Genomic DNA, 17,618 nt, shown 5'->3' on the forward strand with positions numbered 1-17,618 from the left:
CCATGATGGCCAAAAGATACTTTTATCTTTCAGTACTATTTCTTATATTTTTTTTCGTTTCCGGGTGCCCATCACTTCATTTATATAAGTATTTCTTTTTTATGTTCATTATGGCCGCAGGGTACGAAACCTATCTTTTTCTGAAACCTTACTCCACCTATTTTTGTACCGAATGGATTTATTCTATCAGAGAAGATGGTTTGCGCGGCAACTGAATGCTCTTAGCCACCATATGAGATCAAGCTTCTTTAGCTATTATTATTATTATTATTATTATTATTATTATTATTATTTAAATAGACCCTTGGATGAGCTACTGTTTTAAGCAGGGTTGTGAAAGAGAGACCTTCCTAAAATTCCACTAGGGCTATGGCTACGAATTAGTGCTGTAACGTGGATTACTTATACTTGTTTTTGAGGTTGTCTGTTAGCTTGCTCACAAGCTTAGCTAACAATTAAGCCGGCTAGAGAGTAGAATTCTAGTAGAGACGAGTTTTGGTGCTGTAGAAGCTATTATTGATAGTCTAGAAATCTAGATTAAAATGTAATAAACTAATAAATGAAAAATTTTAAATAACTTTGAAGAATTTTTTATGAACTACATGATAGTCTAATGATTGCACCCCTCGTCTAAATAGAGGTTCCGAGTGCAAAAGTCGAAAGATAATTACATGTTATAGATAATTCATGAAAGCAGTCTCTAGTGCTTTATTTTTATTATTATTATTTTTTTGAAAGTGAATTTGTATACGTGTTCGTGATGCAACATTAAAACTATATAAATATATATATATGTATGTATATATGTATGTGTATATATATGCCTTTCATACAGCATGTTAATTATCTAGAGGCTGCTTTCATGAAGTGCACTTTATGAAGTCCGTGAAGTCTTTTGGGATTATGTATTTTCATCACATTAATTTATCTAAGAACCTAAAGGAGTAAAAGATTGTGAAGAGAGGAAAATGTTCACTCCCTGTCTCAATTCTCAAAATTGTGATATCTTATTCTAATTAGTAGAATATTTACCTGGATTTTCTTCTAAACTAAGTGATTATTTAGAATGTAATCATAATTGTAGCATCTTTTAAAGGCAAAAAGACTATAAAATAACTAAATATTCAGATGATTAGGGTGGTTAAAAATTAGTTAAATAACATCAGAACTATGAAAATGATTTCTTAAACAAAGTAAAAGGAACAAGGATGGAAAGAGGGGATCCATACATTACACAAGCAAAAGGAGTAAAGATGGAAAGAGGGGATCCATGAATACACTTCGCTCTTTTTTTCTGGTAGGGAATACACTCCACTCTTTTGATGGTTAGACATCCCTGACGTCTTACTCTATCTCAACCATGTTTTACAGTATGAAAACAAAGGGTGAGATAAAAGAAATTTAAACTTTGATTTGCTGAAGAGGACAAAAACTAGAGGCCAGTAGGTAGTTGAAAAAGACCCGCATCTCTTATCCTATTTGTACGTCAAATCAGTAATATTAAAGAAATACCATATCATGCGCATACTTCTGAAAATATGAAGCTACAAAAGGAACATATATAGCTCTTTATGACATGGGACTGTTTATAGATGAACAAAGATCAAGTTTTTCTTACAAGAAAATATCAAAGAATTTTGCTTCAGTACATTCTTTCCTCTCTAAACCTTCTGGGTTTTTTTTTGCTTTTTTTTTTCTTTTTCTTTTGAAACCAACAGTTGGCTTTCCTCGTATCCTGTTGACTTGGCATATGTATACATTTCCTTAAATTTAAGACTCTTTATATCAAATTAGCATCCTGATTTGGAAGGAATTATCTACTAATTAGAAAATCTTGTAAGAAAAATCCGAGGACTATCGCACATCCCTATGTCGCACTCCATCTCCCTCTCTCACTCGAAACCCCCATGATCTCTCTCCATCGTTATCTATCATTATATCACCCATGTTCTCTCTTGCACACCCCGGTCTCTCTTTCCCTTTAACGCAATATTGGGAGAGAGACGGAAAGAGATCCTTTTTTTTGTCAACTAGTTGAACCGGTGAACATCTAAAGCGCCTCCTTTTCCCTGAGATTTAATACAAGAAACAATTATTATTTATAAAAATATACTGAAGCAAAACTCATTTGTTGTTGAAAAAAACTTTTGCACTGCTGTTTGTACTTCGACGGATAAAATTATCGTCGGTAAAAACTAAATATTCCCGACGGATTTTTATCTGTGGGTATAAAAACATCCGTAGGTAAATATTCATTTTCTTGGAGTACTGGCTGTTTTATAGCTGATTATGAACTTACTTGTTGGTGTAGTTTCAAGTTAGTATTTCTTTTTTATAAGTGGTGGAAAACCATTTACCAGTTCTGTGAAGAGGTAGATGATGCTAAAATTAAGAAGGGAGAAGGCCAACACTTAGCTGAGAGATACTATACTCACAACATTTAGCTGAAACACCAACATTCAAAGCCCTAGTAAAACATAAGAAGTCATCCAGCCTCAAAAAAAAAAAAAAAAAAAAAGAGCAAGCAAAAAAAATTAAGGATATCTAAATCCACACTAACCAGCCTTAGCTTAGTCGGCATTCCTTTTTGTTTCGGAGAGGTTCAGAGTTAAATTCCTACTAGGGGGGCATCCCTGCCATATTTCTCGAAAAAAAAAAATGCAAACCCCTGTCACACAAAATCCCAGCACCCAGGAGGGCTCAAACTACTTTTAGTGTTTTTTTACCTATTTTTACCTAAGTGGAAGGCATATGCATATATGCATCTTAAAACAAAAACAAACAAAATTTAATATAAAAAAGTCTCAGGTCGACCCACTTGCACTCTTCTTAGGAGATTGAGTTCCCAAGTTCAGCTTAGGATGATCATACTCTCATTGTATTTTCCTTCTTTCTTTTGAGTAAACCAGTCCTGCTCCATTTTTCAGGAAAAAAAAAACAATGGAAAACACTCTAGCCCTTCATTGGCAAATGGAAGCGGTCCCAAGCAACAATTTGATCATGAAAATATAATGAGATTTAGATTAGTCATATCACTGAATATGAACAGATCAGCAAAAGAACAAGCTTCTATAAAAAAACAAAAACAAGAAAACAAAAGAATAAGCTTTGGCGAATACTCGAATTAGACTGTGAGGTTGGAAAATACCAAGATTCCTCTTGGTCTCTTCTATCAGAGATCAATTTTGCTTTGGTGGACAAGTCATTGAAAGTAACTGTTCATTCATGTCGGCTAGAATAAAAGCAAATTAACATGATGATCAGGGATTGTCCATTTTTTCAATCAAGCAAGATGTCAAAATTACATGAGAGGGTCTCTCTCCCTCCCTCCCTCCCTCCCTCCCTCCTTGTGGGCGTGGGCGTAACTCACTCAACACTTGCACATTTCTGATTCCCCTTCATACTATGATGTGTAAATTGACATGCTGCAGATTTAATTCTAGTTTCATGTTGGTTGATTTTGATTTGAATTGCAACGCTATGTTTAGATACATGATATACTAAATTTTATCAAAATAACCTAATCAAATCAACATCCTTTTTAACCTGATAGACCGGTTGGTCAATGATAGGATGGATGCATAGGAATTCATCATCGATCATTAAGCTCATAAAATTTATTTATGCTACTAAAATTAAGGTTTGTTTGCATTAACTCGATCCCATTGAAATCAACATATTCGAGGTTTTTGGGCTTTGTTCAATTCATTTGCAGGAAATCTAGCCTAAAAAAATTGTGGTTTAAATGTTCCTTCTTCTAGAGTGAGATCCACCATTGCATAGCTCATTTTTATCATTGGGACAAGCTTGAGCCAACTCAATTAAACCAAACTCGACATGATCACAAATGTGCCCTTTAACAGACCTAAAAAAAATTCAAGGTGCCTCAAGGCCTTCATATACAAACTTTGAAATAATTTCCATTGTTGCATTTCATATAATAGTTGAAATTCCATTTTTGTCTATAAAATAAATAATATAATAAATTTCTATTTCAAGCTTAACAAGTTGAGCATAAGAAAATTAAACCTAGCTCAAGCTCAATTTATTTAGTAATTCAGTGAGCCATAGTTTAAGTTGAACATGATCTACTTACTTATAACTTATTTATTTGACAGTTGTTTACACCACATTCAGATAGACAACGGTTTTCCAAAGACCAACCAAATAATAAGTCTCGGAAGATCCTTTAGAGTAGACCGAATAGTAGGTCTTTAAATGGGTTATGCAGAAAAGGGGTAAAACTCAAGAGGCCAAAGGTATAGACTGAGTGATCATAGTATATACTGAATGGAATGAGAACTATAGGTCTAGGATGAGAATTTTAGTGGAGAGAAGTTCGAGAATGTTGGTTGTCATATCCATGACATGGGAGCAGTTAAACTACTTAAGAAGTAAGAAGAATAGTGACACTACCTACTATGCATGAAAATAATGGCTACATAGCATACTAATAAGGATAAGTGGCAGAACTAATTAATACCATTCATCTTACTATTACCTAGAATGTAAGCAAAGTGGTAGCACTACCTATCACTCTTGGCAATAGTGATTTATGTAGTGTGTAATGATAAGAATAAGTATCAAGATAGTCAATAAATATCACTTATTAATATCATATTGTAATGCTAAAAAAAAGAGCGACACATCAATAAATTCAATTTATCTTTAATTATATTTGCTTTACCCTACTTTATCTTGCTTATAATTTATCAACAGGACTCTGCTTTACCCATAGGAGTAGTAACAATAGATTTCTTCGATCATAGCCCTACCTATATCCTATTTAATTCTATCTATTTACTTTTGAACAAGTGGTGTGATGGTAGTGAAAGTCCTTGAAGGTCAATGCACCTAAACCTATGCCACTCTAATCATCTTTCTTTCAATTATTCTCTTGGCTAATCCAACACTGATGGCATGCCCACGCATCTTCCTCCTGCCACTAGACTTGTCACGAAATTCCTCGCAAATAATAGCCTTGCTTAAAAATAGAATGCCTAAACACAGCTCAATCCACATACAACACTAGCCATATTTTGTTGCCATGATAGCATGTAAGAGGAAGATTATTTTCTTTGAAAACTGTTCATAATACCATGCTACCAAGCCTCCTTTTTCTAGATTCTATGATGAGCCCTGCATTGTAAACCCATCCAGAACAACCAATTTTCATCATCTTATTGTGATCCAGAAACCTAATGTTGTTTTTCTTCCTTCTGAGAACAGGTGAACACGCTTGTTTACATGATGAGTAGATGACTACCACCTGAAGAGATATTATAGTCCCACCTCATATAGGAATTGATCATGTGGACCATACCATCATTTCCTGGTCATCCTAAAAATTTAAATCCATTTTACTCGTTCCTGCATGCTTTTCACCTTATATAACGAGTAATGGTAACATTTTGAATTTAAACCTTTTAACTTCTTTCATGCTCCATTTAAAGTGCAGGCATAGGACTCCGCAAGAGGATTTACCAGTGCCTTTGTTGCTAAAGCAAGCCATTAAGATTATTTGCTCTCTCGCCCTTCAATTATGGACCCCATATGTCAATGTTCTTGCCCGACCAAATGCATTAAAGAGGATTGTTATTTATCTCTCTCTTTATTCCTAGATTAACCAGCTTTAATCACACTGATAATGCTTATAGATGCCCACTAACAATTGGATGGAGGGAACGGAATGAAAGCTAGAGAGACAGCAGTGATAGTGACTTTCCTACAAAAGCAAATATTGATAATGCTCTATCAGTCTGCAACAACATGTTGATTTGGACCAGTTCTTAAACCTGCGAGAAAAAACCTAGATCAGTGAGTCAGTGGGGAATGGTTCCCAGACCCTCGAGAAATATATGCTAAGGTAATAGTTCAAACAATGCCAAGAAAATTCCAAATAACCTCGAAAAGTTATTTAGAAATTCAAACAATACCTGCCGTACTTGTTCCCTCGTGGAATTTAAAAAATTCTACTCAAGAGAGAGAGGAAATGCTGCTCAAATGGCACTCTGGTTGAAAAGTCTATCATTCCTATAACTTATGTGCAATTGACTAGAAAATGTTTGTGGATCTACAAACCCTCGAGCATTTATATCAACCTGCAATTGATCAGATCATGGGTTGCGATATATGCATAAAGCGGTACTTCTTTTTTTTTTTTGCTTATTTAAGTTGATACGCTTGCACTACCTAATAATCGATTCACTTATTTATTGATCAGCTAATGAAGTCTAATACTTCCATCTTTTCATGATTTAATCAATTCATTCACTTGGTTGCATCATCAAGTGCATCCGCAACCATGGATGAAAAAGATTTGGTCGGTCTTGAATGCCCACTTGCTTTATGCTGGATGCAGATGATGATAGTGGTTTCAATTATAGCATTATTCACTAATGAATTATAATAACCTCTCTATGTAGCAACTAGAAGTTCTAATTTTGAATTTTTTATGATGCATACTTAAAAATATGAACCTAGATAACTATAGTGCAACTAATTTTCCTTTTCTTTGTCCGAAAAGAAGAATAATTCAAGTGATTGTAATCCGAGCAAGATATTTTTATCTTTATGAAAAGGAGCGTGTCTAGGTGAACTTATGACTCGTTTGGTCGCTTCGAATCTAAACTTTGACGAGCTCGATTGGATGGTGGGCCAGTCGAGGAGGAATAGCTATGCTTCCTTTTATTTTCTCCTCTCCAATGAAGGATGGGGCACTCCAGAAAGTGAAAGCAAAATAAGAATAAACAAAAGAATAAAATATAGAGAGACGGGAGAGAGAAAGAGATTTCTTTGCAACTCTTCCTCCTGAACATCTAACTTAACCGGTTCCACTAGCCTCGACATAAGACCCACCTACCAAAATTGCTTAAAAAACATCTTCCCTCGGCCCCTCCTCCTCCTCCTCCTCCTCCTCCTCCTTCTCCATCTCTTTCTTCTCCTTCTTCTTCTTCTTCTTCTCCCTTTCCTTTTACCTTTTCCTCTTAGAGTAGGGATGGTACCCCTACTTGCGAGAACACGGACTTCTGGCCACCAGAACCCATTAATTACCCCCTTCATTGTCGTATTGGGCAGCCACGTTAGTGCCTAACCACGCATCAAGCACACGACAACCTAAATAAAATGACCTCCCGCGACCCTTACGAGCAATGGTGCCAGGGAGCCAGGGAAGGGTGGTGAAGAGTACCGCGTCAGCTCCAAGCCTTGGGGCCACCACCCTCTCTCACTCTTCTCAGTCGTTCATTCATTCGCGGTCACTTCCTCTTCTCCCACCCTTTCTCGTGTATTCCCTCCTCTTCTCCATCCATCTATCTATCTATCTCTCAAAATTTCCCTTGTAACGTCCCATCGACCCACCATTTCCTCCTGCACTGCCTCCACTGTATGCCTCCAGGGAAAGGAATGTAAGCCCCCAGCTTCCCCCATCAAAGAACAGAGTAATTAGAATAGTGAACCAGAACAAACCAAACCAAAATAGTCAACAGAAGCGAAGCTGGTGTATGGAATCGGGCCCTGACGCTCCTGAAGGCGGGGTAGAAGGCCCCTCGTCCACCACCGTCGCTGCCGCCGGCGACGCAACCTCACAAGCAGCCGGGGAACACCAGACTCGAGCTTCTCAACCTGCTCCACCTCAGCCCCAAGCTCAACCACAGCAGCCGCAGCAGCAGCTGAGTCGATACGAGTCGCAGAAGAGAAGGGACTGGAATACTTTTCTGCAGTACCTGAGGAACCACAAGCCACCGTTGACGCTGGCACGGTGCAGTGGAGCTCACGTTATAGAGTTCTTGAAATATTTGGACCAGTTCGGGAAAACCAAAGTGCACTTGAGCGGGTGCGCCTACTTCGGCCAACCCAACCCCCCGGCGCCCTGCGCCTGCCCCTTGAAGCAGGCCTGGGGCTCGCTCGACGCGCTCATCGGCCGCCTCCGCGCCGCCTACGAGGAGAACGGCGGCCGGCCCGAGTCCAACCCCTTCGGCGCCCGGGCGGTCAGGATGTATCTCCGTGAAGTCAGAGAGAGCCAGGCCAAGGCCAGAGGGATCCCGTACGAGAAGAAGAAGCGGAAGCGGGTGCCGCAGACCACCGCCGGGGCTTCTTCCTCCGCCACTGCCGGTGGAGGAGGTGCGGAGGGGTCGTCTGGAGGTGGAGGAGAGACTTCTGCGTCTACTGCTGCTACTGCTGCTGCTTCTGCTGCTGGCGTGAGTGCTAGTGGGAGCAGTGGTGGTGGTGGTGGTGGTGGTGGTGGGAGTAGTTCGGGGGCGGGGGAGGGATCTGGTGCTCCGCCGCCCCCGCCAGGGAGTTCGGCCTCCACTTCCTGAGTATAGATTTCTCTCGTTTCCTTTCTAATTTTACTTTGTTATTGTTCTTATTATTATTTGGTGGTTACGGGGTAGGGGAATATAGGACATAATATTGAGGCAATTTTCTCTATTTCTCATGAGGCTGATGAAGGGGAAAAAATTCCGAAAAAGAAAAATCAACAAAAAAAAGAGAGTAAGTTCTCTGATATCTCCTCTCTATCTATCTATCTAATGGCGTGAACGGTGCTGACAGATTGATATTCTTCTCATTTTTCCTTTTCTTGCCATATTGAAGTAGTCGTTCAATTAGTCCCAAACCCTTTAGTTTAGATTGGAAACGGGGTGAGTGTCTACTGAACTCTTGTGTTGTTTAATTGTTGTACTTAAAACGCATCAATCTAGTGCTGTCCTATAGGTGACTTGGGATTAACCCCTTAGTCTCCTTTTTCCTCAAAATCTCTAGTACCATCGTCCTCCTGTAAAAGACTGCATATTTTGAGTGGAATGCAAAGAGGTGCTACTAAATTCCTGGCACAGCATCATGCACCTGCATCTTCTAGTTCAATTTCTAGTATGGCATCATATAGAACTGCATCTTCTAGTTCCTAATTTATATAGTTCACCTTCTTCCTCTTCCATTACATGGTTTTGACATCAGCAGTGAAGTATCTACTTTTGCGAAACCATTACCTTCCAGTTTCTGAATCCTATTCTCTCTCTCTCTCTCTCTCTCTCTCTCTCTCTCTCTGTGTGCATTGCAGGTAAGGTGTGATACAACTTCTCTTTCCTTGTCTAGCTTCGTCCTTTCTATCTCTCATAGTTTAGTGTGATCTTGTACTAATTCTACTTCTTTCTCTTGTTTCTTCTTATTATTAAGAATTAAAACTAACCCAGAAACTCATGAATTCAGTGCTCTTCTTCCTCGTAATAAAAGAATGCAGTCTCCTCCCATAATATTCCATGGTGAACCAATCAGCACATAGTTCATATTCTCTTCCCCTTCTGAACAGTATTTTTCAGTTAACAACACAAATTCCTCCTCCTCCTCCTCCTCCTCCTCCTCCTCTTCTTCATCGTACCAAAACTTTGCCTCCTCCTATTAAAATCCTTGTCTACTGTCCCGATTCTTCCACCTCTTTGGAAGGATTTTCGTTTATGGTGCTGCTGACGAGAGAGGCCGATTGGTTTGAATAAATTAACGAATCAGTCACTGGTCCCCCGGGCTCAGCAGCCCGCACCACCACCCTCCCTGGCTCTCTGGCCTCGCTACGTGGGGACTTTGACGCACGTGTGGCGTCCCCCTGACTCTCCTCCCAGCCCTGGACTCCTCCCCATCCCTCCTCTTATCCCAGCACTGCAGTTCCCTGGCGCCCAAGAGATTGGGCTTTTGCTCCTTCTTCTCTCTCTCTCTGTGTGTGTGTTGCTCTCTCATACATATTATTCTATGTGATATTACATCACTACGTATTGAAAACGACCTCTGTATAGTAGCCTGACTTATCTCTCCATAGATCACAATTTCCACAATTGATCCCTTTTCTTTACATCCAACCTATCCTATCTATCTCTGCATCGTTTTCCAGAATACTACTTTCTTCATCTCATTCCCTGCTAGTTCCAACCAAGAAATGAGGACGCTTCTTTTTTCCTTCGTTTTTTAGTCTGGCTTGGGTGCAAGCTTCCCTCTTATTAACCGGCGTCTCTTTTTTCCATTTGTCCTCTTGCCCATCACAAGCACAACAGTAAATTCCTTCTCTCTCTTCTCCCCTCTCACGCACAATAAGAAGTCTAGAGAAACAGTACTGCCAATGCACCTCACACACACACGGAGAGAGAGAGAGAGAGGAAACTAAATGCCATGAAAGCATCAGAGTCATAAAAATTTTGTGGAAGATGGTAGGAAAGAAATCAATGTCGCTTGTTTTGACCCCAGGTAGACCGAACTGGTAGTTACTGTGCACAAAGGGTAGCAGCTGCAGCAGCAGAAGAGGTAGCTTGTACGGTTTGCTTGAGAGTCCACTTAACTTTTTGTTGTTTTTAGATCAGAACGGAGGGGGCGGTGGAGTTTGTGACGCCTGATTCCTTTTCTTCTTCTTCCTTATTTTTATTATTTTTTAAAATAGAGATGAAAGGGACGGCACATCAGCACCGTCTGGTCTTGTCCTCGCTCCCCGGCAACATTATTATGGAGACCGAGCTTGACAGGTACCTATAGCTTAAATAACCCAAACGCCATTGCCTCCAAGCAAGACATCCCATCCATTAAAATAACATTACCTCCTTTCTTTCCTCTTTCCTTTTTTTTTTTCTTTTTCTTGCTGTTTTGTTAACCACCACCAATCCCCCCGCCCAAGCGCGAGGAAAGGTGCATATCTCTCTCCTTTCTCACTGACTGGAGCTATTTTACTTGTATTAAAATTGTTAACTTTTCTCCAACTTGTCTGGTCTTAGATTTCCCTCCTGTTGTTGGTTTGAGTCATTGGATGCGCTGTTTTTATTTGCATCCTTTAGTCATCATTAGATGCCACCTTCTCATGGAGGAAAGAAAGACGAACTTTAAAAAAAAAAAAAGATCTCTAAAAACTCAAGCTGATTGAGTGATTGGATTTTAAGAATTCTAGGCATCTGACCACAGACTAAATAAGTAATTCCAAATGTAGTCATTTAAGCTGATGTGGTTCGGCTTAGTGGTTTGCTTCTTTCATTTTACTCTCTTTTCTTTACTCTGACAAGATGCACCAATAAGTCTTCTGTGAATCTATACCTAGGGGTTTTCTTGCGGTGTCTTGTTTTCCAATATTCCCTCTTCCTTTGTTTTAAATCGTTCCCTAATTTGGCTTGGGGAAGGGCTTAGCCACTTTTTCTGTGTCGTGCCGGTCTTTGTTTTGCCTATAGGAATAAGGCAAGAGATGCTGACCGTTGGTGACATAGGTATGAACAGGAGACTGACTTTCTGAATTGGTTCTGAACAAAAGGAAGCAAGTTGTCAATCTGATGATTGGAGGCCCTTTTAGGGAATCGTAGTGAGTAAATTATATTGGGCTACAGTTCTGCCCTTCGATGATTGATATTTTGGGGATCCGTGGTTTGCAATCCGATGGCTTTTAGACTTGTGGATTATTTTGGATCTTATATAGTGAAGGGCTCCTATGGCTATGGTTAATATATATAATGGTAAGGAAAACCTCTCATGTGGGTTCCTTTCAATTGGTTCAGAGTATCATCAATAGACCCTATAACTATGATGATGCTCATGTCTCAACCAATTGTCTATTATTTCGATAGGAGTTTTTAGGGTTACCTCAAGGTGCTTGGATTTAGTTGAGGGCTTATTTTGAATGCATGGTTGTTGTAAGAATATAGTAATATGTATGATGTTGATGTCTTTCTAGAGCCTAGATGAAGGAGAAATGTTACGATTTGTTTATCATTAGTTTTTTTCTAGATGAAGGAGAAATGTTACGATTTGTTTATCATTAGTTTTTTCCTAGATGAGGGAGAAATGTTACGATTTGTTTATCATTAGTTTAAGCATTCTTAAATAACATGAATAGTTTATCATATGTGCATGGATCGCACTGCTTCTACAACTTGTGCATGCAATAGCGACATGTCGAGCACGCTTTGATTATTGTTGTGATCATTCTTTTACATATGAGATAGTCTGATCCAGCTTTGGCCCCCTTGGCTAGTCTCCTTTTAGAGATTTAAGGGAGGCTGAATAAGTGTTCTATGGAAAAGTAGAAGCCAATGTATTGTGCTTTGCTAATGCATAAGGGTTGGTTGTTGGATATAATATGACTTTACTGAAACTATATTAGATGAAATATAATACATATGCTCATACGCAATTTATTCAACATCAAATTAACTCATAATTTTTTTAATATAATGAAATTAAGGAGTTGACATTTGATACATGATTCAAAGATGTGGCTTAGATGGTGCTATCTTAAGTTAGAATATGGTGAAATCCAAGTGATTTTGGATTAACCAAAAGTATGCAATGACGTTTTCAGAACTAGGTAAGATTGAGGCTACCAATGTACCTTGTAGTAGTTAGGAGTGCTTAGAACCTATGGAATTGGATTGGAAGCTTGAATCTCATAAACAGAAGCACTCATGACTCTCTGGAAGAAAAAAGTTTGATGAGCATTTTCATGGAAGATACAGTCACTTCTAATGGCCATTTCGAAATGAATGGTCCAGAAGTTCCAGTTAATATAATTATAATCACCAGCTAAAAATTAAGAAGCTAGAGTTCAAATAGACTCGGGTTTTTCTATTGCTAAGTGCACTACTCCACCCACGGAGTAATGGTGGGGTCTTGCTAGGATGCATTCAGCTATCTTCATGTGATAAGATGACATCTGTCACAATTCAGTAATCTGCACTGAAAGCACCAGCCTCCCTCTAATGGTTTGACTATAAGGTGAACACCTAAGCACCAAGGTTGAAGCATCCATTTGCAGTCACTGTTTTATTGACTTTGTGATGCGAATCCTGAGTTTATTAGATCAATAGAAGTCCTTAGATTAGGAGTATTAGGTAAAGGAATCCAATGATGGATTATAAACTATGTTCACATCCTTTCCATACTGAACCAGTTACCCATCCTTATAATTATTCTTTTTTGTTTTTTTGGAGAAAATCATACAAGATGGTTTCAGTGGTTTGACAGACCCTTCTTTCTATGGTCAAGAGGTGCAAATAATGTAAAACAGAAATACTGTCAACAAACAGCAGCCTTATTAATGGTCAAAGTTACTCTAGTGTTGTAAGAAAATTAGATCCCGAACTTTATGACAGCATGATTCCAAGTGTCAAGAAATGAGCATTTACATGTAACCCTAAATAAATAAATAAATGAGCACTTACCATGTCATCTCCTGCACATGTTCTCTTATGAGTACATAAGAAACATCATTGTAGATAGTGCTAGATTTAAATTGATATGTAATGAGCATGTCTATCAGGATGTTATTATATATATCGTACTGACAAAAGAAATCAAGTAGGACAATGAACGACAGTTAAAGCAAAAGAAAAGAAGATTTAATTCCCTAAAGCATGATCGCGCATAATCAATTGTCGGGTGAGAATCCAATGTAATTTCATTCTTTTCTATAGTATAAAAGTAACTTTCCTCCAAAAAGACGATCGCATAGGTAAATTCTAGAGGCCACTCATCCTTATTTTAGACTTCTGGAGGCAATCTTTATAGAAAATACGCTGTGGTGTAAGTTGAAATCTGGGAGTTGTGAGAGGCTTTAATTCACCAGTACGTGCTTAAAGTGCATGAACACTTGATAAGCTGTACTACGAGAATTGTCACTACAGAAAAAAGGTTGTACTATGAGAATCTAAGGAGCAAAAGACTTGGCAATGGCAATCATAGTTACTTTGGAGAAGGGGGATGATAACATGATAACAAATGCATTTCAGTCATGATCCTTTTACCATTTCGAATTTTAAGGGCGCATTAATTGAAGAACCATCGTAAGAAAAAAATTTAGCAGTTTCATTATATTTAACATGGTAGTTTTTTGCTTGCATGGATACAATTTCAGCCTTACTTAACTATGCCTATGACCAAGGAACTTCAAGTCGTCCATTTGGTTGATCATTTCAGTCTGACAAACTTCCATCTGATATGTAGAGGTTTGAGTATGAAAGTCTGGACGCTTAAGAGCAAATAAGTGATATCGAGCAGCTGGATGTGAAAGTAAAAATAATGACCTAATTTAAATAAAAGTTCAGTAGAAACCTTCGCATGATTCAAACTGTGGTGGATGAATCAATAAGCAACTCTCAACTCCTGATTCAAACAGAGGTGGATGATTACAGCGTCATCATGGAGATCATACATTTGTATATGATGGAAAATTTAAAAAAAAAAAAAAAAAACTAGTGCTGGATACACAAGGACCTAGAAGATAACGGGTAAATGCATTATTTACGTATGATAAAGTGAATGAAGGAAATCCTGCAAGTCCTCTAGAAGTCAGGATGCAAATCGGATGCATGCATAATAAGCTTTAACACAAAATTTCTGAATGGCTTCAATCTGTAGTATTATATATCTTCCCCCATTAAAATCAATTCACATTCAACTCTATCCAGTGACAATCTTTTTCTGAGGAATCAAGGAGGAAGTAATTTTGGAAGGGAATCTCAGTAACTTTCCCAAAAATATCAGAAGTCAAAAGCTACCCTAGTGAGTCCCAAAAAAACAATAAAAGCATCTCTCACATGCTCAAGTTGTAGGAAATTTGGACAACCAAGTCTGCTGAGGTATCCAAATTCTAAGACTAAATAGCGGACACACCACCAGTCATTATATATAAAATGGAACATATTCTGGAGAAATTATATCCTACACTGCATGCATTACATTAAATTATCAATCACAATCATTTGTTCCTATAGCAGTGCATCGAGATAGACACTTGATGAATTAGGTCCACAAAGATAAGAGGTCGTGATTGGTGCGGTGCACCGCCACATGGTGCATGTGGAGTAGAATATGATATCTCCATATTTTAGGACATTCATTAGTATATATAGAAAAGAGTTTGGATGCTACTCAATATCAGGTTGGACTTAAGAGATCTAGTTTTAAATCACAGATAATTACGATTGGCATGACATCCAAAGACGGTGGTTCTTATGCCATGGATGAATAGCAAACCATCCAATAATACAAGGAAGCTGCTGCATCAGGAATTTTCATCGGAATCTCATCTTGCGCCAATTTTTTTTTCGCATTCATGAAAAAGGTGTCCTATAAGATTTACTCATATATGATAAAAGTGTGCTGGCTCATACATAGCACCTATGTCCCTAATGTCTGAATAGAAACCCAAAGACATGCAAGGGTGCAACTTCACTGTAGGGTCAATCCTAAAAGGCATAAATAGTAAATTGAATCCACTTAGGTACTATTTGTAATAATTCAAAGTTTCATTACGAAAAAATACTCATAAATTATTATTTAAATTTGGCGATATGTATAAGTAGTTAAGATATCTCGTACTATTGACATAAAACTAAAAATATGTAGTTCCTGCATTATTCGTGCCTTTTTAGTATAGTAGTAACACCAATGAGCAGGCATATTGGAGGGCTAAGACAGCTAGTTGTCCCCCTATGTAGCCCAGAAAAGTCAAGGTTATTAGCTATTAGGAGCATTTTGTCATGCAAAACCAATTCAAATGAATTTGAAGATTATTTTTTTTGCTAAATAGACGATTCATATAGTTCGAATACAGGTACATCTAAAAAAATAAAATAACAACAAGTTATGGAATGCTCTAAGTAACTTTCTCTTTTCAACCCACAGGACTCTCTAGAGTGATCAACCACATAATCTAAAAAAAATTTGTAGTGCATATTTTATGCAGTATAACCTATCTTAAAAATAAATAATAATTATTTATTTTTTATATGGCCATCGCATATTTTTTTTGCCCAAAACATGCACAGGATCCAAATCCGAACCTTCGGGACCATAGAAAGGGCCTATCAATCCAAACGTCCAATCACCGAGTTATCTGATCATTTTAGCGTGGTCCAAGCTGGTAATAATCATCGTGGCACCGAAATTTTGGCGTGACGACTACGGACTTTTTTGTTTGACTGGTAGTGCGATCGGACCTGAGGATAAGATTGAAACGCGTGTCAGGGTCACGTTCGCGTCTACGTACAACTTTTTCTCTCTATTCTATGTTTGGAGATCAATTATGGCGCGTTTGTACTGCTAAAATTTAGCACCTCTTTCAATGTTCTCTGTCGCTTTCATTTCTGTTTTGAAAGACAACATCTGACACCGTACCCTCCGCTGTGAAATAGTCTGTCCCCCTTTGTTCATGACCGGAATGAAAGGATGGAAGTCTGTAAGGCTATGCTGGCGGTAGATTTTTTTTTTTTTTTTTTTTTTTTGGCGCTAAAACTGGCGGTAGAACTTTTAAAAATAAAACTCAAGAAGGATGACTTTTTGAAATAGTAATCTTATAAAAAAATTTATTTACTATTTGGTAATTATATTTTTAAAATATTATAAATTAATATATGTTTTTATTGAAACTCCAGCAGATTTTTATTATTACAAAGAGACATTTTATGTAATTATTATGTTTTATTATGGATATTTTAGTTCAAAAAGAAAAAAAATTATAACTCAAAACAACTTTTCGATAGGCTTAAAAATATTTTTATTCTGAACCTTCTCCCAAAAAGCTATTTTTAGCTTTCTGACAAAGCTAAAACAGCGTTTCAAAATTTTTACCAAACATTCATATTTCATCTAAAAGTGTTTTTGGAGGACTAGAAAGTATTTTTTGGCCCTCCAAAAGCTCTGCCAAACGGGTCCTAAATCGAGTTTTAGTTTGGGAATTGACACCCTTCTTTATTTAGTAGGTATGCGAAAGTCTTTGTCCTAGAGTCATGATTTCGCACAAGATAATTGTAATACTGGTATAATACTCAAAAATAATACTAAAAAAATGTAACACCCATCATTTCTCATTATTTACTAGTATAATGAGTTGTTATAACATAAATAATAATCTTTTTTTTCTTTTGTACCTTCTTTGACATAAAATAATATTCTTAAATTTTTAATTTTACATCAAAATATCCTCCAAAAACAATTGTACAGTCCAAAAAATAATATTACTTTATTTTTTAAAAAATAAAAAATAATTATTTTTTATTGAGATTTGTGATCTCGAGATTGAACTCTATACCGGTACCACTTGATTCTATATTGGTGCCAGTACAACTTGATATTATATTGGTACCATTCTATTATAATATCGGCACATAATACAATATAGCAAAACTCGATGCACCGAACATTGATATGGTACAATATAGCGTACCGATTCAATACTAGTATATCCATTGCCAATATGACAATTTTTATTTTTTTATTATTACTTGTTATTTTCTAGTACAATACTAGGATAATAATCATTATTTTTGGTGATTGTTAATATTTTATTTAAAAATTGCTCCATGGGAGGGTCAATAACAGTCGGACTGTGAATAATGTGCGACCTCCTAGCACCAGGAGGGGCAGAATGGGATGAGGTCAAACTTCGACAGCTATTCGGAGTACACCTAGCTGAGAGGATCCGATCCCTTCCGGTACCAGGATGTGCGGAGCCAGATGTCAGGATTTGGAGAACCTCGTGCCGGGCCAGTGTTAGACTAGGAGACCTCTCCCGTGCTATCCAGATGGAGCATGAGCCGGAGCCGAATTGTACTTGGATCTGAAGGTTTGGGCTCCACCCGAGGGCAGCCCTCTTCTTATGA

At 37.8% G+C, this 17,618-nt stretch overlaps 1 protein-coding gene across 1 annotated transcript; it reads left to right on the forward strand.

Annotated features, from left to right (window-relative positions):
- The first annotated feature begins 6,880 nt into the window (after positions 1–6,880).
- LSH5 (LIGHT-DEPENDENT SHORT HYPOCOTYLS-like protein (DUF640)) lies at positions 6,881–8,508 on the forward strand. The gene has a single exon (XM_008805881.4). It carries the CDS (start codon positions 7,503–7,505, stop codon positions 8,316–8,318), a length of 816 nt encoding a protein of 271 aa, XP_008804103.4. The 5' UTR covers positions 6,881–7,502; the 3' UTR covers positions 8,319–8,508.
- The last annotated feature ends 9,110 nt before the right edge of the window (positions 8,509–17,618 follow it).

This window comes from Phoenix dactylifera, chromosome 8, assembly GCF_051530095.1.
Source record: "Phoenix dactylifera cultivar Ajwa chromosome 8, Ajwa_hap1_PhDact_Kaust_v1.1, whole genome shotgun sequence".
Classification (NCBI taxonomy): Eukaryota; Viridiplantae; Streptophyta; class Magnoliopsida; order Arecales; family Arecaceae; genus Phoenix; species Phoenix dactylifera.